This window comes from Phocoena phocoena, chromosome 7, assembly GCF_963924675.1.
Source record: "Phocoena phocoena chromosome 7, mPhoPho1.1, whole genome shotgun sequence".
Classification (NCBI taxonomy): Eukaryota; Metazoa; Chordata; class Mammalia; order Artiodactyla; family Phocoenidae; genus Phocoena; species Phocoena phocoena.
The window spans coordinates 88,986,921-89,014,855 of NC_089225.1; the positions used below are offsets into that span (position 1 = coordinate 88,986,921).

Here is a 27,935-nt window from a genome sequence, read left to right on the forward strand (position 1 = left end):
ACTCTTTAGGGCAAGTGATATTCCTGTGGGTGTCCACTGCTTCTAGATCATTCTATTCAGCTGCATAAGCAATTCCTTTGACAGATGACTGTTTTTCCACAACACTAACATTATTTCAGCAGGAGCAGGTAGTGTTTGATGTGTTGCAATTTGTATTACATGTCCATCTCTGGACATTACCTCAGGAGGAGGTCTTAAGAGAAGGAGGAGCTATGGCCGAAGACATTTAATGACAGAATGAATGGAATTTCAAAGATCACTGTGCAGTCAGCCTTAAACACCAGATTGCACACCCCCAGCTTTCTTCACATTAATTTAAAAATCTTATAGCAAAATTCTCATAAAGTATATGCAATTTCATTTATTTTTAGTCACAAATCAGCACCTTCAAAATGATGAGGATTTTGACAGCTTGCAAAGTGGTGAAGACCCTGAAGACAGGTTTTGGCTTAAACAGTGTGACTGCACACCATCCATGGAAATTTTCAAGACCTGGCATCAGGCTCCTTTCTGTCAAGGTATTATTCCCGTATTCATTGTTTCCAATAAGATTGTATGGGGTGTAGTTTATCATGAAGCAAAGGTGTCACTTACAAAGGAAAAACATAGTTCTGAACTACTAACTTACTAATTTTCACCCAACATAAAGAAGGATCACAGTTCCTGTGCATATGTAAAAATGTAAGTGTTCTGTTTAGAAAACAAAATTTTCAAAAGGCTATCAGGGCTCTGCTTGTGCCCAGACACTATTGCTCACACTTTGGGTTCAAGCATGGAGTTGTTTATATGTACATGAGCCACATGGCTGTAGGTAGTGTGTTTAACCCCTATTCTGTGTTGGCTCACTGTAAAGTTTTCTGGGAAGAAATGTTGAGAGGAAAATATCTACATAATTTTGATATTTACAGATCATCATGTAGACACTTCCTTTGCTTTTTCCTTTTCCCTCTTAGCTCTTCTTTTAGAAGGACAAATTTATTATATTTATTTTGCAGATTAAGACACTAAGGCAATTATCAGCTGATGAGCCTGTCTCTCTGAATGTATCTGTAACTGAGGAGCAGGTACAGGAAGAGAACATTAAGTGCTCTTCCCCCACCCCAACCAGTGAGTTATGAAATTCCTGTAGGAACTTCTGTTCCTTCCTATACCTTTATGAAGACATTTATTCCCAGAGAAATCTGAAATTACTACAAGGGAACTTTGCTACTGAAAATCATCTTTAGTGAATATAAAATTTAAGTAATCACAGTAGCTTTAAATATATTGCTTCTATAGTAGTAAGAGCTGTAAAAAGTGCAGTAGGAAAAAAAAAACCCAAACAACCTCTAGCTGTTGATGTAAAAATAGGTTGTAATAGTTTTGAGTGTACTGCTTATACTTTGTGTGCTCAGTGAGTTGGCTAAAAATCCTCCAAATACTTCCCCAGCTTCTATTGCTTAAATTGCTCAAGGAAGGATTCAGTATGATTTTAGCCCAAATGATATCTGCAGGGCTAAACAACACCCGTAGATTCTCGTGACCTCCACTGACTGGAGTGGGAAAGAAATAGGGGTGAATAAAAAGCAGAAAGAAGAGGGAGACAGAAAGAGAAAGGAGGTCTGAAGGAGTAGGAATGGTGGGGAGAGAGAGAGAAAGAAAAAGAGGTCTCAAGATCTCAAGAGAAAGTATAAGACACTACCATTCTAAATTAAGAAACCCAGGAACAGCCATTTTCTTGGGTTCAGTTTAATTGTACCAAGAGAGCCAGAAAGGAGATATGTTCTAAACCATCATCAACGATAGAGTGACTACATGTAAGCTATGAGAGTGAGTATTTGGTTTCAGTTTAGTGTTAGTAATATCTCAAGGGTACTCCTATATCACTTCAGAGAGAACAACTAGAGATGAATTGTATTGCTTAAAGTTAGACATGTCTTTTAAGACTTTGAAGTTGTGTCCTTTGGAATATCTTTTTCTTCTCACAAAGATAGGTAGATAGAGTTAGGTGTATCTCCATCAGACATCAGAAACAAAGAAATTGAGTAACTACTTAAAATGGCATAGATGTGACTGATACTAGAAGCCAATTCTCCACTATCATAATAAGCACTCTATACAACCACAACTACAACAAAATGGTTTAATTACGTGGATGGTCCACTGTGAAAGTAGTTCTAGTTCATGGTGGCAGATCTGTTTTAAGGGTCTGCCAAAGATCACAGCTAAGAATGACAAGTTTCTAGGAGGAATAAGCCATCATTTCACAGTGTAAAAGCCATTACTCATACTCAATCATTTCTGGCCAAAGTTTTGGAGGAATGCCAGGCATGAAAAATAGAAGTTCTTGAACTTCACAGTAGTGAATTAAAATTCTATACAGCAATCTAAGGGAACTTGTGTTACTATTCACTTATTTTGGAACAGTCCTCTACCAACTTTTCTTCATGCCTTCACTTTTAAAACTCAATTCTCTTAGCAAGATATATTTAAACTTACTGTTTTTATATGAGTATCCTATTTAAAAGATAGTTAAAATCATTAGGATATAGTTATATATGGTCAGTAAAGGGCAATGAGACTAGTCACTAAAGGTTAATAACATTATAGCCAGTTATAGATAGTAAATGGATTGTGGAAGATACCCTGGGATCAGATATATAAGCACTGTAGTGTAAATGGGTTGCCTTTTCAATGTCTTTGGAGGTCACTTTCCCCTTGGTGAGGGACAAGGAGAGTGGGTTTGACGACAGCAGTGACGCACTTGTACTTTTATGTGGTCCTTCCTCATGCGTTTGTTTGTAGCTAATATTTGTAGAGTGTACCTTGTTAATAGGCACAGTTATATTTCACGTATAAGGAAGAAGAAAGAATTTCAAGGTACTCTACATTTTAAAGGAATTTGATATCAAGGGTATAAATGATCAACCACCATAAAATATGAAATCTCTAGAGACAGTAATCTTTTTCTATTAGTATCTAAAATTTTCAGTGCTCATTATTACATTCAGCCAGTTGTACCTTGCAGTGGAAAACACACTGGATAGGAATAAAAGGACCTGGATTCTAACCTTTCTTATGCATTTTTCAATGCTCTGAACTTAGTCAAGTCACATATTCTCTCTGAACCCAAATTTTGTCATCCATAGTGTGGAAACAGTTCTTGATTTACTCCAAGAATTGTGTGACCATTACACATGATCAGTGCTTAAAAATCTATAAAATACTTTAAAAGTAAAAATTATTCAGCAAGGTAGCAGGATACAAGATTAAGATATAGAAATTGGTTGCATTTCTTTGCAATAACAATGAAATATCAGAAAGGAAATGTAAACAAACAATTCCTTTTAAAATCACATCAAAAAAATAAAATACTTAGGAACAAACCTCACCAAGGAGGTGAAAGACCTATATACTGAGAACTACAAAATATTAATAATGGAAATTGAGTCATCCCTCAAAGAAATGGAAAGATATCCCCATGCTCTTGAATTGGAAGAATTAATATTTTAAAATGGCCATACTACCTAAGGCAATTTACAGATTTAATGCAATATGTATCAAAATACCCATGATATTTTTCACAGAACTAGAACAGATAATCCTAAAATTTATATGGCATCATAAAAAACCCAGAATTGCCAAAGCAATCCTGAGGAAAAAGAACAAAGCAGGAGGCATAAACGTCTCAGAGTTCAGACAATACTACAAAGCTACAGTAATCAAAACAATGTGATATTGGCACAAAAACAGACATATAGATCAATGGAACAGAAGAGAGAGCCCAGAAGTAAACCTACACACCTATGGACAATTAATCTTCGAGAAAGGAGGCAAGAATATACAATGGAGAAAAGACAGTCTCTTCAGCAAGTGGTATTGGGAAAGTTGGACAACCACATGTAAATCAATGCAATGAAGCTAGAACACACCCTCACAGCATACATAAAAATAAACTCAAAATGGCTTAAAGACTTAAATACAAGGCAAGACACCATAAAACTTCTAGAAGAGAGCATAGGCAAAACATTCTCTGACATAATCATACCAAAGTTTTCTTAGGTCAGTCTCCCAAGGCAATAGAAATAAAAACAAAAATAAACAGATGGGACCTAATCAATTTTATAAGCTTTCGCACAGTGAAGGAAACCATAAACAAAATGAAAAGACAACCTATGGACTGGGAGAAAATATATGCAAATGATGCAGATGACAAGGCCTTGATTTCCAAAAAGTAAAAACTTGATACTTAAAATCATTCTATTCTATACATTTTAGTAGAAGGACTTAATAGAAAGTTAGATCAGAGTTTCTTCATGTTTTTGTAGGCTATAAATTATTACAATGACAAGATATCTGATAAAAATTCTCAAATATCTTTGATGATTTTTTTCACCTTTGCCTTAATAGCAAGCCTATCTCTAGAAAGATATTGCTTATAATGAATTAGACTCAAGGACTATGAAGCAGATATTTTTTTTCCACTATGTTGAATTCAATTCCAAAAGTTAGGATGTACATCTTAATATCCTATTTATTTATTTATTTAACAAATAAACATGAAACTTGTACCCTGGGAGTATACAGGGAGAATAATAAGTTGAAATAAATGGATAATAAGTGGATAGTCTCTGACTGAAGGAAACTTACAAATTAAAAAATTCTGAGTTCACAAGTCTTAGAAAGTCACTAAGACTAAATAGTTTTATTTTTACTTGCAAATGAATTTGGGAATGAAAGGTATTAAGTTGAAAAGGATAAGTTCCTTATGAATAGAAAAGGATTCAATAAGTACTGCTTCTAACATTAATCCACTCATTTATAAAAATGGTGACCTGTGTTACAATTAAGCCAGGAACCTAACAGTCCAAGTGTCCTTCACTCTGGTACTTCAGATATGAATGAACCCCCAGAATCACTATTCCGTTTGAAACGTTTTCATTTTGTAAGATATTATATTCTGATTGTAACATAGAAATAGCTATTTAGCTCAACCTTGAGGAGCTGTTGTCATTTGATTAGAAATTGGCAGCTACAAAAACTCCTACAATTAGAATCATTTAATTATATTGTAGTAGCTTTAAAGACATTCATAGGAAATAAAATTCATTATTATATAGGAGCCTCTTTATACATATTAAAGGTGGGGGTAGGGGTAAATTTATTATGCATCTTCAAGACTAATTATTGTATTAGACTTTTACCACATATAGATACATTTATTTATTCATTTATTGGCTGCGTTGGGTCTTTGTTGCTGTGCGTGGGCTTTCTCTAGTTGCGGTGAGCAGGGGCTTCTCTTTGTTGCGGTGTGCAGGCTTCTCGTTGCAGAGGCTTCTCTTTGTGGCGTCGCACAGGCTCTAGGCACGCAGGCTTAGTAGTTGTGGCTTGCAGGCTCTAGAGCACAGGTTCAGTAGTTGTGGCGCACGGGCTTAGCTGCTCCGCGGCATGTGGGATCTTCCCGGACTAGGGCTTGAACCCATGTCCCCTGCACTGACAGGCGGATTCTTAACTACTGCGCCACCAGGGAAGTCCCTAGATACATTTTAAGGATGGATTTTATCCATGATAATCCAAATTTTTGAAATAATAAATTGTGTTCCAATCCCAAATGAAATGTTGTAGAATTAGTTCAGATGATTTAGCAACTTTACATATTTTTGCTGGACAATATTTCATTAACTGGGAGGGGGTCTCTCTTTTGAACATTCTTGTTTTATGTACTCTACCATTCATAACCTCCCTTTCTGAGGTATAGACTCATTTGTTTGTCATCAACAGTGTCTTGACATTTTGAGCTTCTTGCCATAAAACCCTTGAAAAAGCTATAGTCCTACAGGACCTAGACTGAGGTAGGCGAGTGGGATGTCTATAGTACAACATTGAAGGAGGCTCTCACTACCAGGCCCACGATGTGCCTCGTCTGATACTGTGCCTTGAGCACCTCACTCGCCTCACCCTGGTCCCAGCATTGGGTGGGAAGCCAAGAATTCTGGCTGGGGAAATGCCAGAAGAACTGGCACTAGTCTTGGCCTCAGGCAACCCTCTCCTGTTGATGGCACCTTGAGTTTCTATTTGACCATGTGTGGCCAGACTTACTGATAGTTTAAATGCAAATTTAGATCCTACTGCTGTGGAAATAAAGAACATTCCTCTGCTTTCAGGTCTTCATTAGACTTCCTTCATATTTCTGACTAGTACCAAAGGTTGGAGGGTGTAGTAGAGCGTTTCCAAGATCTCTTGGGCAATGGTCATACCAGAGCTCACTTCAAGGCTTCTGGAATTTGCTATGCAAGACTGAATGTCCTTGATGTGACCAGTATTTCCTAGGGTCTTTTCAATGACTGAAGGTTGAAGAAAGCTACATGGGCCAAGGTCGGGCCTGGTGTTGGACTGCTCAGCCCTAGCAATCCCTATCTTACACTTGATTTCCTTCATCTGGTCCAAATGAGTTCAACTCATGAAAATATTTTCAAGGCTCCTCTCTTCTTTTTCTTTTTTTTTTTAACTTAATAAATGCCACATATTGATCTTTTAAATTTCACAGGGAGGTTATTGGCTAATGTGAGGTTCTTATAAATGAATCAATAGAATTGCTGTTATCGCTAAGAATTTTACTGAATAAATTTCTTCTATGATGTAGAACTAAACATAAGATGCATAATAATTTATAACCAAAAAGTAAACATTAGCTAACAATATTGAAGATTCCTCCCAGATTCAGAACGATTTACCACATGGCAGATGCCCCTTAAGTGCTCGTTAGTAAACCTATACTTTATACATGTATTTTGTGGTGGAATTTTTCTGAATGTTTTATTTATAATAGGAAACATAACTAGAATAAAAATTACTTATGAATCTGACTCATTTGTTTATAAATGTTCAGAACATAGAAATATTCAAGTAAATTAACTGTGTAATTTTTTCCCCCAACATTGGTTTATGTTTAACCAAAGGCAGATGACTTAATATTAACTTAGGATGTTGTAAGGCTATTAACTTAAGATGTTGTAAGGCTTAATTGATTACTGCTGTTACAGTACTTTGAAATCCTGAAGTGTTAGGCATTGTAACTGCAGAGAAGTCTCATTAAATATTCTAGACCTAGCAAATTGTGCTGTAATACTGAATCTTAAGTATCCATATTTTGAAAGTATTAACTCTAAGAATAAAAAATAAGATTTCATTTACCAATAAAGAACACTTCAAGATTTTAACTTTTTACCATATTATCTGTGCAATAATAAACTAAAATTCTGGCTGTAAGGTTCCTACCTTCCAAAGGTTGGTTCAGATTTATTTTATTTCTTAAGAGGATGAGTACTGATGTCAACTAATAGCTGAGAAACCTCAGGTGCACCAGAAATCAAATATTTTATATAGCTTTAGGCCTGGGTGAAAATGGAGATAAACACATGGGGCTTCTATCTTTTCTGATATGCAAATAATTTACATAGACAGATGATTTCACAGCAATACAATCAGACTCCCAGAGTAAATAATTTTCATTTCCATTACTAGCTTAAGGGGATTATTGTAGCTATAATGTTTTATTCAAATCTTTTATGGAACTTATTGCTAAATTAGCTTAAGCTTTACCTCCAGAACATTTTGCTGGTGAATTCTCACACTCAGGGGAAGAAACAATGTTGTTCTTCCCATTTCATAGATGTGTAAGTGCTGTAGTTAATACAAGGACACATGGATGTCTGTTTCTGCACACAAAGTGAATATACATGTAGCAACTCTGGGTAGAATTTTAATTAGGCCTCAAACATCATATGGATCTTTTTAATTTGGCATTTTGTTAGTGTGCTTATATGTATATCTGAAGCCATATTTGTTGTTTAACCTGGCTTCAGAATGATCTAAACAACTTCTCCTGCTGGATTTTATTTCTTACTCAAGAGCCCATATACACTGTACGTTATCTCAATACAAAATAAATCAGATTTTTCTTTTCTTTTCCTTTCCTTTATTCCTTTTTTGATTCCATTTTGAGAACAGGTTGTTTAAATCAAAGAATCAGCGAGGATTCCTGCTTTATATGGACGTTAGTAATTCTATAAATACGATATTTTAGGGCAGTGCTGTTTTGTTGACATATTTCTTCCACTTCAACCAAAATATTGTCATGTGTTTGTAACAAAACAGGTTGTTTTTCAATTTTCAATTTCTTTCTTTCTTATATAGTCCTGTAAACTCCACATATACAAAAGTCTAATATGGTAGGTTACCTGGTGTGGGCTACTCCAAGAAGGGCAAGGCAGCTCTCTGCAACTGAGGTAGATCCTGAAGGAATTGACAGCTGGTGACTATCCAGTGACCTCACTCCTTGCAGCAGGATGGCAGGTCCTTCCTGGTAGGGGACTGAGAAGAGCATCTCCATGTTTACAGCATCTTTGGTCCTAATAGTCTTGAGAGCTTGAAAATTCAAGGGCCTGGAATCAGAGTGAAGAGTTCTTAAAACCTGCTAGTTCTCTTCAGATTATAGGATGTAATTAATGACTTGACGTTTTCACTCTGATGATTTACAGATTTACAGGTAAGTCATTCTTGGTTGACCTGGGCATGTTGCAGCTTATCTGTGGCAGTTTTGAATTAAAATTCTTATAAATAAATTTAAGTACAGTCTATGACTGAATTGCTTTTTATCCCCATTTTTAAAAGATTAGAAAACAGAAATAGAAGTAAGCTTAGAAAAAGAAAAAGAGGGATAATATGTAAGTCAGTTTAGGCTGAAATTTTCTACATAATGGCTCCATGGGAAGGACTACCATAGAGTGATGGAGGCTTGTGGATTCCAAGCCACACTGATTGGGTTTAGAAACCACTACTCCTGCATTTACCAGTGGAATGATCTTGACTACTCTAAGCCTCAGTTAGCTCAACTGTAAAATGGAAAGCTTAATTTAATCTACCTCAGTGGGGGGCGGGGGAGGGTTGTGAGGATTAGAGAAAAATCCATCAATAGCTTGAGAGACAGTGCCTAGTACATTTATGTTAACTATTATTAATGATGTCTTAAGGAAGGGATCAGGGTGGGCTTTTCAGTGAGGGCAAAGTGCTCCCAAAACATATTTTTCCAACATAACTTCATGGTTTTATTTGAAGTAAGATACCTTTCTCAGAACAGTAGAAATTTCTCATTCAAATATATATACACAATTCATTTGTGCAACTGCATATAGACTTTAATAAGCATTGGTCACTATGTATGCAATCTTGTTAATGTCTTAATAGGGTCTCATTAAAGCAATGCCAAAGCAATGCCAAATGCCAAAGGGTAGAAATAGGACAGTGATAGGTCAATCTACTTCTATAAGGCATGCTTAAGAAATGTTAATGCTTTACTTTTTTCAAATATAAGGATTATTCCAGAATTTAAAAATAAAACAAAACAAAATGGGATGTGCTTTAACACATGAACTCAAACTAGAGAAAAATCGAAGTATACATGTTGTCCTTAGTTACTCTCCTCAAAATTAATTATACAAATATTTATTGAGTGTCAAGTATGCATCAGTACCATATGTAAACCTCAGTAACAATAGAATTTTTAGTGGGGTTTTTTTTAGTGGGGGTTAAAAAAAATGGTTTTTTTAGTGGGGGATAAAAATGGACTAATTATCAGTTGTAAACTATTTGGGAATTTGGTATAGAGTTGGAATATTATGAGACTGCATCAGTAAAGGAAAACAAACAAATTTGCTACTGACATACAGTAAAATTGGCAAGCACTTTAGATAAAAAGTAAAGAGAGGAAAGAGAATAATTGGGTTATGTATGCTGAATTCAATTTTCTTTCTTTTCCCCAGTGATGGAAGATTAAATTTCTGTTAACATAAGATAATAAAATTTTATTTTATTGTGGTAAGAGCACTTAAGGTGAGAGCCACCCTCTTAACAAACTTTTAAGTGTACGATATATACAGTCTAACAAAAAGTACAATGCTGTATAGCAAATCACTAGAACTTATTCATGTTGAGAACAATTGAGATTTTATGTCCATTGGTTAACAACTTCCTATTACCTCCTTCCCCTAGCCCCTGACAACTATAATTCTTCTCTCTGAATCTATGAGTTTGACCATTTTAGATACGTCAGATTAGTGAAATCGTGCAGTATTTGTCCTTCTATGATTGGCTTATTTCACTTAGCATAATACCCTCAAGGGCCATTCATGTTGTCATATATAGCAGGATTTCCTTCCTTTTTTAAGACTGAGTAATATTCCATTGTGTGTATATGCCACATTTTCTTTATCCGTTCATCCATTGATAGACATTTAGTTTGTTTCACTATCTTGGTTATTGTGAAGAGTGCTGTGATGAACATTGGAGTGCTGATATCTCTTTGAGATCCTGATTTCAATTCTTTGGATAAATATCCAGAAGTAGGCTTCCTGGATCAGATAGTTCCAGTTTTAATTTTTTTGAGGAATTTACATACTGTTTTCCACAGTGGCTGTACCATTTTGTATTTCCATCAACAGTGGAATTATTTTTAATTAGAGTAGTAACTATTTAAGTAACTTTATTGCCTAGCCTATAGGCCTAGATATGATTTGAAAGTTTCACTCCCAAGAAATGTTAGGAAAACATGTCAAAGGGAGAGAGACTGTAACTCTAATATCTTACTACTAGAATTAATATCTGTGGGTTCGAAAGATTTGTAAGACTAACCACTACTAGAAAAATATTGAATTAGAAATCTATGTTTTAGAAAAGAGTTCAACCAAACATAAAACAATTAAGTTTAATTTTAAATGTGGATACAAATAAATATTATATCAAGTATGAAATGAAAAAAATAAATGTTTAATATTTTAAGTATGAAAAGTAATAATGGGGAAGATGCATGTAAGGTAAGAGAGTATATACTTTTACTGTTTTCTGTTGTAATTTTCCCTCTTTCACTGAGTTCATTATTTGATCATTTAGCTGTACTCTGCTAAATAGTTAGTAGATTATCTAACTAAAGTAACTTTACTAAGGTGTGAATAAAGCTTAATTATTATATAATGGCTTTATAAAAAGGAATTGTTGTACCGACTTACATCCCTACTTGGTGGACTATGGAAGAGAAAATACTATTAAAGTGGGTGTTCTTTATTCCCTTAACTAGTTTCCCAGGAAATAAATCACGTAGAATTAAATACAGCTATAAATTGCCCATTTCTTCTCACGTTTGTGAGCAAAGCCTAAGAGGAATAGTTAAAATACGACTGGAGTAAAGCAGGAGTGCAATTTGCAAGCCAGTTATGTCTCAGAGAAAAGAAAAGTAGAATTATGCTGCATCTTTGCCACCTGATAGCCATTCATTCATTCATTCATTCATCCATTCATCCGTTCATTCAACCAATCAGTATTTGCTAGGTATCTACTACAGGTAGGATTCTAGGAGTGATAATTAATCACACCTCCTTCTCAGCCTCTAAATTTAGAATCAACAAGACATAGAATTCAAAGAGATAGAGATCTGAATATCAGCCTGATTACTGTTAAAGCTATTTGGCAAACAGGGTCTAGATCTGCAACCAAATGGACTTCTTAGAAATCCCCATTCCCTGAGTCAAATGTATTTGCTCACAACTGCAAATCTCCCACCTTGATGTGCACATGAAAACAGCCTTCTTTGAAAAGACTGTTGAGAAGAGTTGAGCCAGTCTTGCTCAGTTCTATTTCCCAAAGTCACCAATCATACCTGTTAGTCTCCCTTGTGGACCCAGGGTTAAATGATCTTTCCAAAATCCCTGAAAGTTAACTTCATGGGCCAAAGTATGAATTCAGAGAGATGCAAAGTGGTTTCCCCAATCACCCACTAAGTGCCAGATGCTGTGTTATGTGCTAGTGATACTGTGTTGGACAGAGAAGTCAGGGTCTCTCTCCTTGATGTTGTCTGGTGTTGACTATAATCCTATTGGAGAAATTAGTCAAATAGTTGGGTATACGGCAGTAAATTCTAAGAGCTAATTTTACTTAACCTTAAATTTAGAAGTGACGAATCCTTCAATCTTGTTTAGTTAGTGTACAAAGATGATCAGCTTGAGTTCCTAGAAAGAGGTAGAATTTGGATATGTGGAAAGAAGAGAGGGCAGGAATGAGGGTCAGGACCTGGGTATATCTGAGTCATTATGCCTAGTGATCTTCAAGGTTTGTTTTTCTGACAAAGTCTCCAAAGACATCTGCAGAACTGACCTTTAATATACAACAATTGATCAAGAGTATAAAACCAAAAACCCAAACTAAGCAAACAAAGAAGCAAACCCAAAACGAGTGAAATCCGTATTTCAACAGGCAGGGTATGGGGGGGAAAGAGAAACCCAGATGGTGAAAGGTGGAAGAGATTATCAAAAGTGCTGTCTCGAGCCCAACCTCATTCATACCCCCTTTCCTTCCCTTACACAGAGCACGATTTCAAACAGTTCCTAATGGATAGGGCTACATATAGATTGGAATAATGGGGCCAGGGTAGAGGAAGTGATTGCCATAGTGTATGAATATTCTTTTCCCCTAAAGCATCTGTTCTTCTCAGTGCTTTTCTCCAGAAGTCTGCCCTCTTTATACTTAAAATAATTCCTCCCCGGTTGGATAGAAAATTATACTCTACTCTTATGTGGAAATGTCTTTCTAAACTGGTTTGCAATTTAGATTATGAATATATAAGCAAATTTGGGCAATAGTTATTTAGGGAATAGTGAGATATATATACATATATATAATGGATAGTTATTTTATCTTTCAAAATCTATGATCTAAGCATTTGCCAAACCCAATGTGCTTGATCTTATTGAAATAAGATTTCCAGATAGAAGCTTAATGTTTCCACTACCCTTTGTGGTAAGGTTTCCCTTATTATCTTTATTGGACTATGTATATTTGGGTTGATAAGTTACATTGAGTGAAGGATTTATTTACATTTGATTAATGAAAGCAGTTTAAATATCTCTTAACTTCTAAGTTGAAGACTACTACGATGGAACTCGAAACTTCTTTGTTATATTTCAGCATTTTGTGTCTATTTGGTTGAGTCAATATGAATAAAAGATAGCAACATCAACATCTAACTAGTCCTTTGACTCTGAGGCACTTAGATCTAAAATTAGGTGATGAACTAAAAGTTAAATTTTTCTAATTGGCTATGATCTTGAGAGTTGAAGAATATTCTTATAACTTCATATGCACTTAAATAGTGATGAAGAATTAGACTATAATGAAAATGAGTACCCAGTTAAAATTAAGCCACTAAGTGGATCCTGTCACACATGGAATTTAATTTACATGAAGGTTTTACTGAGAAAAGTTATTGGAATATTAGTAAAAGACCCAGAGGGGAAAAAGTGAAATGAAGAGCTGTAAGGACATATTAAAAGAATTGAGACTGCTTATTCCAGATCAGGGAAAAAAGGAAAACAAAGAAAAAAAACCCAAAGTAGTCATCTGCCAATAAGGCTTGTATACATATTCATATTTCGGAAAGAGAAAAGTTGTTCTCTGTGTCTCGTGAGAGCAAACCGAACAAAATCTTTCTCAATTCCACTAAGAGGGAGTCAGATTAAACTTACCTTAGAATTTATTGCTTGCTTGTATTGCCCTGTAGTGATTGACCTAGAGAGAGGCAGCAGCTGGTTAGACTCAAATTTCAAATTGAACTGGGTGAATAATAGTCCATGCTTATTCAACTAATTTTGACGATTAAAAAGTTAATAACTTTCACTGTTCAAAATAACTTTTGATCTCTTTGAATTTGACTTAGACCTGTCACTTGAATTTGCTATGGCAAAAATATGTGAGAATAATATGAGAAATGTAAAATGTTTTTTCTGCGAAATTCATTTGTATAAGCTATTCTAAAACTAAGTAGAAGAATACAGGATTTTCTTTCCATACTCCTATATTTTAGAATACACTGGGTAAGGAGAGCTTTCTCGTTTTTTCTATATTTTCAAAGTGAAAAAGGGACTGAAACAGTTTGTTATGTTAATTCAAGCACTGTCATCCTCTTTCATGTGAAATCCCTAGGAAATTGATATGAATGATCCTTTTGTTTTGAATTACCATGATATTTGTTTTAACTCTGCATAAGATGTATTTGAACACTCACATGCAGCATACTCAATATGCATATCCTGGGCTAACCATCCACTAACCTTTCTCCCTCAATGTCGCGCACATCTCTTTCCCACCATAATATCTCCACATTGACTACACTTAAGGTATTGTAGAAAGGCACTGTTAAATAGTGAAAAGGCAACTCAAAACAGATATTTGCTATTTTAAAATATATATCTAGAATAAACTAAAAACCGAATGGATAATTATGTCTTTCAGTATTTTTAAAATAGTATTTTATTTCTTTATTTTTAAAATTTTATTTATTTTGGGCTGCTCTGGGTCTTCCTTGCTGCACGTGGGCTTTCTCCAGTTGTGGTGAGCAGGGGCTACTCTTCATTGTGGAGCACGAGCTCTAGTCACGTGGGCTTCGGTAGTTGTGCCGGGTGGGCTCAGTTATTGCGGCACGTGGGCTTCAGTAGTTGTGGCACGTGGGCTTCAGTAGTTGTGGCACATGGGCTTCAGTAGTTGTGGCGCACAGGCTCTAGAGCACAGGCTCAGTGATTGTGATGCACGGGCTCAGTTGCTTCACGGCATGTGAGACCTTCCCTTCCCAGACCAGGGATCTAACCTGTGTCCCCTGCATTGGCAGGTGGCTTCTTAACCACTGTGCCACCAGGGAAGTCCCAGTATTTTTCTTTAGATTGTCACTTAGTGATGCTTTATTCATCCAACAAAAATTAAATAACTACCTACTCTGTACCAGGCACTGATGTTGGCCCTGGAGACAGGCACATCAGTGAACAAAGCAAACCCAAATACTCTGCCCACATAAAGTTCACTTTCTAGTCGGACAAGACAGATGTTTTAAATAAGACACTGGATGATATGTGAGAAGGCAATAAGTGCTGTGAAGAAAGAGTAGACTAAGTAGATAGGGTGCTGAGAGGTATATTGTAATTTTATTTATTTCCACTATTTTTCAGATTCTATTCCTGTATAGTTCATTACAGAGTATTCAGTAGAGTTCCCTGTACTATACAGTAGTTTCTCATTAGTTATCTATTTTATATTTAGTATAATATATCTAGTATAATCTCCCAATTTATCCCTCCCCACCTTTCTCCCCCTGGTAATCATAAGTTTGTTTTCTACATCTGTGATTCTATTTCTGTTTTGTAGATAGGTTCATTTGTATCTTTTTTTTCTTTTTTAGATCCCACTTATAAGTGATATATGATATTTGTCTTTGTCTGACTTACTTCATTCAGTATGACAATCTCTAGGTCCATCCATGTTGCTGTAAATGGCATTATTTCATTCTTTTTTATGACTGAGTAATATTCCATTGTACATATATGTACCACATCTTAATCCATTCCTGTTGATGGACATTTAGGGATATTGCAATTTTAAATAGGTTTTGCCAAGAAGATGGATGACATTTGAGTAAAGACTTGAAGGAATCTTTAAACTTTAGACTCAAAATTTGATGCGTTTCTCTCTTAAAATTTTAACTTTATTACTGAAATCATGAATGGGATGGAAAGGGTGAATTATTTTTTTAAAGAGAAATCTCTAAAAGGAAGGGATATTTTATTTATCTTTGTGTTTCTAGGTGTTTCAAAGGTAATCTTCTTGAGGTTCCTCTCTTTTACCATCCAAGCACATAGCTGGCCCTTTTACTAAATTGAGGGTGGAAGGGGTGGGGGGGACTGGGGATATTTATCCATGTAGCTCCAAAGCCTAGGATGAAACTTGGCACATGATGGGAGCTAAATGATGTTGTGACCTGAAGGTCTAAACTGTCTTATTGACATATACATTTTTTATTAAACAGTTAGGGACCATGTCATGATATAGGTCATTTATTTTGTAGAACTTACACTTATATAGCCTTTGGTTACTTTTCCTGACATTCTATGAGTGTACAGACTTCTCATTAAGGTTTCCTTTGCACTTTCAGCATTCAGACTACCAAAGTGCTCTGGCAGTAGGCACTTAAATGAACCCTTAAGGTTATAGTATAATTCCTAGACTATGGTCCTCTTTCTACTAGGACTGAGGCTACTAAAATATCTTACGCTGGTAGCAAGGTGATTTCTTTTAGACTCGTTGGAATGAAATAGCATTTGGGAACTTATTAGCTAGAAGAGGAGATTCCAAATAATAGCTCTTTGTTCAGAGTTTCTCCATCAATTCATAGATAAGTCAATTGGCACCCATCATTTTAGACTCGTTGGAGGCCAATGTAGTTAAGTGAAATATAAAGGGTACTATAGGCAGTAAACAGAAGCCTTGTAACAATATAATGTGCAGTGGAAAAAAGGATTGGGAAATCTATAAAAGCTGCCGAAAAGAACAAAAAATATAGTTAAAGGAGCAAAAAAGACGTATTGAACACAATCTCAGGGACTATTTCGGGCAACAGTAAATGTCTCCTCAAATATATCTTTAAAGGACAGAAAGCAAAGTAGAAAACTAGTCCCATGGAGAGAGGAAGAAAAATACCAAATAGAATTGTACGAATAGGCTAACAAGAGTCAGATTGCTTATGCTAATTTTTACCTTTCTTTAAAATAATTAGATGTTGTCAGATAGATCAGAGAATTTGAAATTCTTAGATGAGAATAGGATAGAGAAAAGCAAAAGGAACAAAATAAACAGAGGTGATATTTTAGGCAGGTATGGCTCAGAGTAGGGTAGATAAATTGGTATATAGAAGACAACTGAAATTTGCAGTTCACACGTCAAGTTTTGCCAAATAAGTACAGTTATTTTAGGTTCTATCAAAGTTAAATATTATTTAAGAAAATGTTTCCTACCTTACCTCCATTTGGTGAAAGCGTGTAGGCTACACATGACTTCCTCAAGAAAAGAAAATAATACTTTCAGTAGAAAATATTTTTTGACAGTGAACTTCCATTACTTGGACCAAAGGTTTTCACCTAGTGAAACATGTAGAGATACCTAGGAAATTTTCCCAATAAACTTACCCCTACTGAGAACCATCACCATAGACATTTGATTAGTTTGTAATGTTCTTTGGAAATACACTGAACATAATCACACTTACTTCCTAAAATCAACAACCTCTGTCTTGAATTATAAGTAAAGAATGATTGACAAATTAAAATAAAATATAAAATAAGAAAATTGTGTTATTAGAAGAAGTGACGTGCAAAGGTGACTTCCTGGATGCAGAGGCAGAATTCAGAACTTGTGTGTTAAGCCAGTCTCTGTCAGGGAACTCTTGTCATCATGTGTATTACATTAATTACTTATTGTGCTTTCCTCTGTGCTGAGTAATTCCAAAAACTTTTTTTTAATTTACTGTCTGAGAAGGTAAACCATGACTATTTAAAGAGAAAGTGTCAAGCTTGAGATCTTGAACACTGGTTCCAAGGCTGTAGATAAAACAGAACTTTACCTCAAAGATTATTTGATAAGCTGGGTGAAGGACAACATTCTTTTGGTTAACTCTGCCCATGGACACTCACATACAAACTCACATACACAAACACATATAAAATGTGCCGGACAGTACTTTGTCCAACTTTCTTCAAAATATAAATTGGAATCCATGCATCGTACCTCCAATTAAAAACTAAACTTACTGTTGAGAGGAGTACCATAAACATATCAATTTTAATAGGGAATACTAAAATAGCTTTGGGTATAAATATAAATTAATGTGTATGCACTACACATAAACAATACATAGGAACATGGTCTATTGATTTAAAGATAAACACTACATTGAAAAGCAGTCATTCCGGTGTCAAGGGACTTGTGTACTTTACAAGTAAAAGAGGCATCGTATTTCTAAAGAGAAGGTTACTATAGAAAAATAATGAGGTTTTACCATTTTAACTCTTGAAAAGCTGAGTGCTTGTAAAGCTAGAGGAACATAGAGACAGAGGTCTAGAAATCATGTATTGCCTTCCTGCTGTATACTGAGATTGGTGTCTGTGTGTGCGTGTGTGTGTGGTAAGACTGGAGGTGGGTGATAGGATAGAAAAGGATTAGACGCTATGGTATCCAGCTAAAAAAGTAAGGAAAGTAGTGAATTAGTATGTTTCTATCTTTAATGGCTGCACTTAACCCTTGCAGAGAGAACAGCACAATGATCTTCCTTACTTCAGCAATTTCAACTCATGGCCAGATATGTTTCATTCATATCCCTATTCATTCCCCCTAACCTCTGATTATTTTGAAGCCAATGTCAGATATCATATTAGTCTATGCTTAAGTATTTCAGTGTATATCTTTAAAAAATGAAAATTCTTAAAAATATAACCATAATGCCATCATCAATCTTAAAAATTACACTGAATACAATAAAATATCAATTTATTTTCAAATTTTCTAAATTATTGCAGAGATGTTTTCCTTTATAGTTTTTTTTTTTTTTGCGGTACGTGGGCCTCTCACTGTTGTGGCCTCTCCCGTTGCGGAGCACAGGATCCGGACACACAGGCTCAGCAGCCATGGCTCATGGGCCTAGCCGTTCTGTGGCATGTGGGATCTTCCCGGACCAGGGCATGAACCCGTGTCCCCTGCATCGGCAGGCAGACTCTCAACCACTGCACCACAAGGGAAGCCCTATAGTTTATTTTTAATAAAATCAAAATGTTCCCATTATTTTGTCCCATAGAGTTTTTTACAGAGTCTAGATTTTGTACCCCAAAGTGTGGTACTTCTCTCCCCCCTGAATTGTATGGAAATTGAGAATTAGACCCAAATTGTTTCAACAATAGAATTTAGAGTATTTTTGAAGAGTAGATGATGCCTGCTTCTGAGATAAGTTTCTCTAATTGTCCCTCTTTTTAACCAAGAATTTTATAGAAGCTGGTTCAGAGATTAGTATGGTGAAGTAGTCAAATTCAGAATGTCTTGTAGTCTAAAGGGAGAACCAGACATGTATATAACTAACTCTACTAAAAAGCAAAATGTGATATATTTTCAGAAGTTCCACAGTGCTTGCTCTTGTATCAGTATTAATAGAATGATAAAGTTTCAGTTTCTTTATGATCCTAAAGCTCAGGGAGGGGGCAGCCCCTGAGACAACTCCATCAAACACAAGAGCTCTATGGAACACAATTTGATGTATAACTTTGAAGATTCCTTCTAGCTCTAAGCCTCAGAGTAATGAGGAGCTGTATGGTAAAATTCACAAAGTTTTTGCAAACTCATGAATTTCCCTTAAGCTATACTTGACAAAGCTAGGGAATATTAAGAGGGAAAAGACAGACACATAGCATTACAGCTAAACTGAAGTATTTCTGGATTGTCAATAACTCTACAAGTAGACTTAGGATAGACAGTGTATCAACATGCTTCAGTTACTCTTTCAAGCAAAACAAAATAAAACACCTGCCTGTGACAAGAGCCATACGTTTGAAGAAAACAGGAGAGTGACTCAGAATCTAGATAGTATGGTTTCATCAAATATACTGTTCATTTATTTAATACATTTATGTAGTGTACTTTTGGAGTTTTTCAACTAGTTGTACTTTATATTTTGTATTCTGCTATGATTCATGAGTCTGTTTCTTTAGGCACAGACAGCGCACATTGTCCTGGAAGATGGAACTAAGATGAAAGGTTACTCCTTTGGCCATCCATCCTCTGTTGCTGGTGAAGTGGTTTTTAATACTGGCCTAGCAGGGTGAGTAATGCTTCTATTCCAAGGCTTTATTCTTCCTCTATATAGAGGAATAACTGGATGATCTTATTCATGGTGGGAAATTGAAATCACCACATCATCATCATAATACTACACATTGTCCTGACGTTGCCCTGTGCTTGTACATAGCTTGCTCAAGCCAACCCTGAAAAGGGCCATAGACACAAGCTCCTCCCTGTGGCTGTAAATGGAAGAGAATACAGACACTGGTGTTCCCCTGCTAAAAAAGAACAAAATTAATTCTAGAAACTTAGGATACAAAGACACAAGTTATATGAGATTACCAAGTGGCTTCTGTAAGGTGGGGGGTCAGTATCAATCTGATTTAAGGTGAAAATCGAACAGGGAAAAGGATGGGTAGCACTCTCTAGTGCCATTCCATTAGTGAAATTAAGAATCAACTTTGCACATCTAATATGAACTATTATAAAGAGCTAAGAAATTCCTTAGGTATTATAGTGCAAAATTATATAAAATACAACATATAATTTACACTCTAATAAGAAAGGTAAAATAACAGATACATTTATTATCTTAAAGTAATACACAGGAGAGCAGGTTCATAGATCGGATATTTTCAAAATTTATCAACTGAGACTGAATTCAGTATTTAATTTCTGCTAATAGGTGTAGAGCAACAAAGGTAAGAGTTGCTACAGAAATCATGTAGCTGTTCTTATCTAGCCAACAAATGTTCATCTGGGAACCAGGTGGCTGAAGTTCTGGTCTCAGTTCTAATGGTAACTGATTATGTGATATTGAGAAAATCACTTAACCTTTCTGAATCTTAGTTTCCACATGTAAAGTGTGAGGGGATTGGATTAGATAGTAATTTATGGCTAGGAATTTTAAAAATTACATCTTAAAAAATTAGATGGTTTCAAAAGGTTTCCATTAGAGATTCAGTAGACTAAACTGTAAAATATTTGATGAATTCTTTAGGGAAATTCAGTTAGCCTTTTAAAGACAAGGAGGCATTGGGTTAACCGGTATTGAAGATATTGATTGACCAAACTTCCATTATATTATTAATGTGCATTATCCTCTAAACTCTTAGCTCTCTGTTTGAAATAAAGAATATTAGATGGTTTTTAAAATAGTTCCACTGGTGAGAACATTAAATTACAGTGTATGAAAACTGTTTGCAGAGTTTTGCTTCACCAGGCAATTATTTAAGCCTTTTGACAGCACTAATTACTAACTGTGTTAATATACCTGCCAACAAACAGCTGTTTAATATAGATCAGAATGATGGAGGGCACTCGAGTTTTCTTCTCTGTGATAGATTATAGGTAATAAATCTTGTCACATCACAAAAGTCAAACAGGACCTGATGGATTAATTTTCTTCCAGCACTGCAGTTCTCTAGGACAAGCTATACTTATTCATTTTCTGGAGAGAGCATTGTAGGCATATGTTTAAAGGGAATGGCCAGTTCTTTCATGGGAAGAAAGAAGAAAAGAAGTAAAATTAAATTAATTAAAGACTTCTTTTGATGTAGAAAAATGCATTCATTAATAAGATTAGTCCACACATCCCATTTTCCATTGAGAAATGCTGCTTTTATTCATGTGTGGCTCACTCAACAAGGGGTTGATAATTAAGGGAGTTATTTTGTTTTTCATCTTCAAGAAATGCATTTATATTATGTGTAAGCCTTGGTTAAAAAATTATTAGTTCCTGACAAGTGAGAGGGAATCTGAGAAATTAGCTGATGGAGGTGTGGGTAAATATCACAGCATCTTAGTCACTTTAGAGGTTGCTGAGCTGAGAGACTAAGTATTCTGTTGGCAAAGGGAGTTCTGGGAGAAGTTAGTCTGGATAAGGGTTGAAGAATTCGTGTTGACTACTGCTGGAGCTGAATTTTATTGCTTTCGAGGTTGTCAGTCTGTCCCCCCTCAGCACCTAAATTCACTTTCAGTAGTAATCCACAAGAAAGATTAGGTTTAACTGTCTCTGTGGGAAGTGAACATGTTAAGAGGGTAGGAAAAAAATCTCATTGCAATGCATGGAATAGCTGTAGATAGATCCTGGTATTTATGGGAATAATGTTTCTTATTATTAAGAATAGAAATTTTATATATAATTTTATTTATATGTAGAATAAAAACAAGAATACATGTATTCTTTTTTTTTTTTTTTGCGGTATGCGGGCCTCTCACTGTTGTGGCCTCTCCCATTGCGGAGCACAGGCTCCGGACGCGCAGGCTCAGTGGCCACGGCTCACGGGCCCAGCTGCTCCGCGGCATGTGGGATCTTCCCAGACCGGGACACGAACCCGTGTCCCCTGCATCGGCAGGCGGACTCTCAACCACTGCGCCACCAGGGAGGCCCAAGAATACATGTATTCTTATTTTTTCTTCCCCACACTTTAAAATAAAGCTCTTCTGCATTTCTTCTTAATTCCACATCAGTACTTTAAAATAGTTACTTGGAATCTTTTAATTTAGAAGACAGAAATGCTTTGGGTCAATTTTTTGGGGATTGATTTTCTTCTATAATAAAATAATAACTATCAAACATATATTATCAATGATAACTTGATAATAACTATCAAACATATACCTCTCTATATAACTAAAATATTAAAAAATCAACTTTATTAAGTATTTCTTTCATAGAAAATAAATCAGAGTTTTAAATGTTCAGTGAATTTTAATAAACATATATACCCAGGTGACCATCACTGATGTAATCAGCATGCTCTTCAATATCCTCAAAGATATTTTAAGAGAACTTTTCAATTTTTGACAGTTAATATTTTGGTGAAACTGTCAGCCCTCAGTAGTAAATATCATTTTGGACCCACTCATGTCTGGTAGGCTAGGGGATTCTTGAAGATATCTGCAAACTTTAAATAGAGCAATATTTAAAAACTTAAGACCCTGTGAAGAATTTTTCAAGGAATTAAAAAATTTAAGAAATTGAGGGAATGAAAATTAAATGAGAATATGCCATATTACTTAAGAGTCTTTTCATATCAGTAATATCATGGGATAAATTTCCATATTCTATCATAACATTTCCTTAGGTTCGGCAAAATCTAGAGATGAGCTTGTAGGATTTTATTCTCATGTTCTCTAATTTTCAAGGGTTCAATAATTAAGATCATGTATGTAGAATACACTTTTTTATTGATAATTTCTTGGCATCTTTACCTAGGTACCCGGAAGCTCTTACTGACCCTGCTTACAAGGGACAGATTCTCACCATGGCCAATCCTATTGTTGGGAATGGTGGAGCCCCTGACACTACTGCACTGGATGAACTGGGACTTAGCAAATATTTGGAGTCTGATGGAATTAAGGTAGTACCAGTGATGACTATTTAAAAAGCATAGTTGATTTATTAAGAATCTAAGCTGGACAAAATTTCGGCCTCAATCCTATAGTACAAATCATTAAATTTATATTCTCAATCTTACTCCTAGGTATATGAAAATAATCTTTAACATGACATTATTCTGAGTTTCATTTCTCAGGGCACTCTGGATTTATTTTTAATGCCGTGGATAAAACTGGCTTCATTTGGAAAAATGTTGTTATAAGTTCAGATAGCAACTATGCTGCAAGAATTCGAGTTGAATCACCTTTTAAATGGATTTTAAGAATCAACTCTGTATCAATTATTTACCTTTTAAATCTTATCCTCTTTGGGAGATGAGTAAAAGATAACGTGTATGCCAGCCGAAAAATAAACACAATTAAAATTTCCTATTCAAGGCAAATTTGAATAATATCTTAGGGATGTGAACCATATAAATGATTCAAAAATTTACACTCTAAATTCACCACTCTATTTTTGAATGACTTGGACTGATCATTTAATTTAGTTTTATATCTCACCATTTCCCCCCAATATTTAGTTTCTTTTAAATGTAAATTTTAAAATTGTCTTATTCTCTATGTACATTAAGCAAATAATTATTAATTAGATTATCGATAAATGCCATTGTGGAAAAGTACAGGGTACTGAGAAGGGGGACCTAGTTTACTCTCAGGATTTGGAAAACCAAGTAAGACTGTTCCCCGCATGGTAATTAAGGTAACAATTATTATATTTTACGAGAAAACTTTTTAATCACATTTTTTTTCAAGTTTCAAAATTTTAAGTGTTGTATCAGTGAATATAATAAAGCTTGAAGAATGCAAACTGACTCTTAAGTCATAACAGAGGGGATAGACTGGGAATTTGGGATTCACATGTACACACTGCTATATTTAAAATATATAGATAACTAACAAGGACCTACTGTATAGCACAGGGAACTCTGCTCAATATTCTGTAATAACCTAAATGGGAAAAGAATTTGAAAAATAATGGAAAAAAATAAATTTATTAATTAAAAAGAAGACAAGTCACAAGAGTTGGGTAGTATTTTGTGATCACATTTTTAAAATGACTGCCTGTCTTTCTAGGTTGCAGGTTTGCTGGTGCTGAATTATAGTGATGACTACCACCACTGGCTGGCTGCCAAGAGTCTAGGGCAATGGCTACAGGAAGAAAAGGTGAGAAATGTGATAGGTCATCCAGCATCACCTAAGGACGATTGGTGGGGCCCGTGGAAAGTTGGGAAGGTGTGTGTAATTGAAAAGGGCCGAACAGATAAAGCAGATCAGGCAGTTTGGGACCCTTTTGTTTCAGAGCGCGATTCCTTCAGGCTGAACTGTTACTACTGTCCAGAACTGTCCAGAACTCATTCTTTATATAAACACTCAGGACCTTATATTTTCAGTTTATCCACTAGGTGGCACTCATACATGCTTGGTAGACAGACTTTCTCATTCTGGAAAGGGGTTAGAGAAAATTTTAGAATTTTCTACTCTCCGGAGCAACATAACCTCCCCCTTTTAATGAGGATCTAGAGATGTAACTTGTGTCATGGATTCTGGTACCAGCTCTACCATTAATGAGCTATGTGACCTTGCTCAGGTCATGTAATCATACCATACATTCTTAATTTTAATTCTTAATTAATATAAACCGATTGCGGTCAAGTCTCTTTGGGCTTAAACGTTATGACTATGACGTATAATTAGATATCACTTCATTTGAAGTAATAAATAAGTTACTAACCTTATATCTTCCTTACTTTATTATTTTCTAATCAGATAAGGGGATTCTCCTGGTTTGAAAGTCAGACCTACTTAAAGTTAACAGACCTAATATACTAAGCTTTATTTCCAGTGTTACTGTAGCTGCTTTTTGTTAAGTTGCAACTGGGCCTGTAATTGACCGAATATTCTGAGAAACTCTGTCTCTCTGAGGAGCATCTGCCAACTGAGGCTAAACGTTTCCTCTTTCTAACAAAGCAAAAAATCTTGATCTTTGTTTCCTCATTCTTGCTAAATTTTTACAAGAGAGAAGAAGGCATATGTATTATCTCCTAGGTCTTTGCTAGTTTCTTCTCAATCATTATCTGAATTTACCTCCTTGTAATCATCATTCAGGAGACTCCTCCCTCTTCCCCTTAATGTTTCCTTTGTGTTATTTAGACACCTGATATTATAGCTGCTTTGTGTCAGAACTAATAGTTGAAGTATAAACTTAATCCATGTTTTGTTAGTTTGTTTTTAAAATGTGCTGTGAATCTTCTTCCATGATCATAGACACATAGAGTAGAAGAGTGTCTAAAATAATAACCAGTTTACCTCCTTCTATGTACAGGTAATGGGGAAACATCTTGCTCAAATATCACTCAGATAAATGATGGAAGAAAAGAAACTAAAACCTGTTTCCTCATTCTTAACTTGCTGCTCTTTCCCCTTTTATCCACGGGGAATACGTTCTAAGACCCCCAGTGGACGCCTGAAACCATGGATAGTACCAAACCCTATATCTACTAAGTCTTTTCCTATGTGTACATACCTATGATAAAGTCTAGTTTATAAATTAGGCACAGTAAGGGAATATCTGAATTGCCAGCGTCACTACTCTTGCACTGTGGAGCCATTATTAAGTAAGATAAGTGTTACTTGAACGTAGAACTGCCATACCGCAACAGTTGACCTGACAATCCAGGTGGCTATTAAATGACTAATGGGTGGGCACTGCTGGACAAAGGGGTGGTTCAGCTTCTGGGTGGGACAGAGCAGGATGGTGGGAGATTTCATCACACTATTCAGAGTGGTGTACAATTTAAAACTTATGAATTGTTTATTTCTGAAATTTTCCATTTAATATTTTCAGACTATGGTTGATCACAGGTAACTGAAACCACTAGAAGCAAAACTGGGGAGAAGGGGGAACGTACTGTACTACATCTATCTCTATCCAACCTAGTCAAAGAAACTAAAACAAATGGTGTGCCTGATTTACTAATAGATTGGGCAAAATTTTAATACAGCATGACTACCTAACAAGCACCTTCAGGATAACCTTCAGGATTGCCTACCATGTGCCAGGAACATGTGGTTCACAACATGGATTTGCCTATTAATTACATATCTTTGCTTATGAAGTTCACAAATTCCATTTTTTAAAAATATATATGTATCTATCAAATTATATTGCTTATATAACATCCTGGATTAAAAGCAAAAGAGCTGTAGCAGAAGACTGATGTTCAGAATTTCTCACTTTTCACTCTGAGGAAGGGTCTGGATATTAAGAGTCCTGTGCCCACCTGAACAGCAATTTACCTTGTTCTTGTGACACAGACACCCTGGATCAGAGAAAAGGAGTAGGGAAATTATTTACTGCTCAAGAAGATAGATGATGTTAAGTTTGTAACTTGAAAACACTCTGCTGGACCAAATTTCCTCCAGTTTTACTGTCACTACAATTATTTTCCTTACAGGTCCCTGCAATTTATGGAGTGGATACAAGAATGCTGACTAAAATAATTCGAGATAAGGTATGATAATCATATTTAGCCAAATCTATGTTTACATATATATATGTTTTTTTCCCTTTGCCCAAGGAACCCATTGGTGTGTAAAAGAACAGATCTGGTCAATTTCTGTCATTTGGGTCTCTGCCATCCTGTTTTACTGTTTTTGATGTAATTTTCAAGACTGAATACTTGATTGGGATGTTTGTTACTGAATGGTTTTGAGATTAATTCACTCAGCAGTAGTTTATTGAGTGCCCACTCTATGTTCACTATTCCAAGTGACAAGTTAAAGCCGTTGTAATTCAGCTCATGTGATAGGGCTGGTAAACAAGTGGAGAAGGTAACTAGGTGCATAAGAATTTTGCCTAAATTGAATACCTACCTGCTGAAAAAGGAACACCAGGAAGTATACAGCACTGGGGCCATTATTTGTTTAGTCCTCTTGGAGGAGTTTTTGAACTTAGTGAGTTATAGTTCGTGGATATATTAAATGAACCCTGCATGTATTACCCCAGTTATATAGTCTTTCTTGAAATTGTTCCAATGACCAAGATGAAGGTAAGTTGATCTTTTGCTTTCATATCTGCTAGCTGAGATATTTGACCCTTCTTCTGAGAATATCTCAGCCCCATCTACTTCCTTCTTCTTGTTATAAGAGGTGGACACTTGTTTTTTTCTTACATGAAACCTTCATATCCCAGAACAGAAAGAAACTTTATCTCATGAATGTTAACTAAATTCCCTTAATGCCACCAAAGTTTACTCATTAAATTATATGTTTTTTCTTAAAAAAGAAAAAAAAAGATACAATTTCAAATTGAAAAGGATTCTTCAAGAAAATCTGTTGTAGATTGTTGGCATATGTATAGACACAGGATCTCTGTAAACAGAAAGAACAGCTTTGAAAATAAAAACATGGCCACATACCCATGACCAGAAGAAAGACACTGAGAATTTATGCAATCCTTCTACTCTATCTCTGATTTTATTCCCTCCTCCACGATATTCCTGAGAATAGATGTTAGTGAGATTATATATCCCAGGTAGATTTTTGTGTTTTCGTAGCCCAATGATGTTGTGGGAGCAGTAAACAGTGATGAGGATACCAGAATGGGAAGGGAATAAAATTGGGAAATTCAATTCAAGCTGTAGACTTGGCAGGTTGAATAGAATATAATCAGTCCTAGTATTTGGGAAAACACTTTACAAGACCATATCATGTTCTTCATGTGCTAGGTTAGTTTAAGGTGAACCCTGCTTTTATCAGAGGCAGTTAGGTTTTCAAAGTTCGGCTGAATAGATTAGCACAGACAAAATAGTGGTATTGCCTATTATATTTGATTATGAGTGATATGGGCTCATATTAAAAACATA

General features: G+C 35.5%; 1 protein-coding gene across 1 annotated transcript in view; it reads left to right on the forward strand.

The window, feature by feature from the left end:
* The first annotated feature begins 269 nt into the window (after positions 1–269).
* The window catches only part of CPS1 (carbamoyl-phosphate synthase 1), a 144,007-nt gene continuing 116,341 nt past the window's right edge, over positions 270–27,935 (forward strand). The window contains exons 1-5 of the mRNA XM_065880767.1: positions 270–518; positions 19,599–19,708; positions 22,889–23,033; positions 24,145–24,234; positions 26,526–26,582. Coding sequence (XP_065736839.1) covers positions 393–518; positions 19,599–19,708; positions 22,889–23,033; positions 24,145–24,234; positions 26,526–26,582 — 528 coding nt within the window. The 5' untranslated portion in view covers positions 270–392. The remainder of the gene's footprint in view (positions 519–19,598; positions 19,709–22,888; positions 23,034–24,144; positions 24,235–26,525; positions 26,583–27,935) is intronic.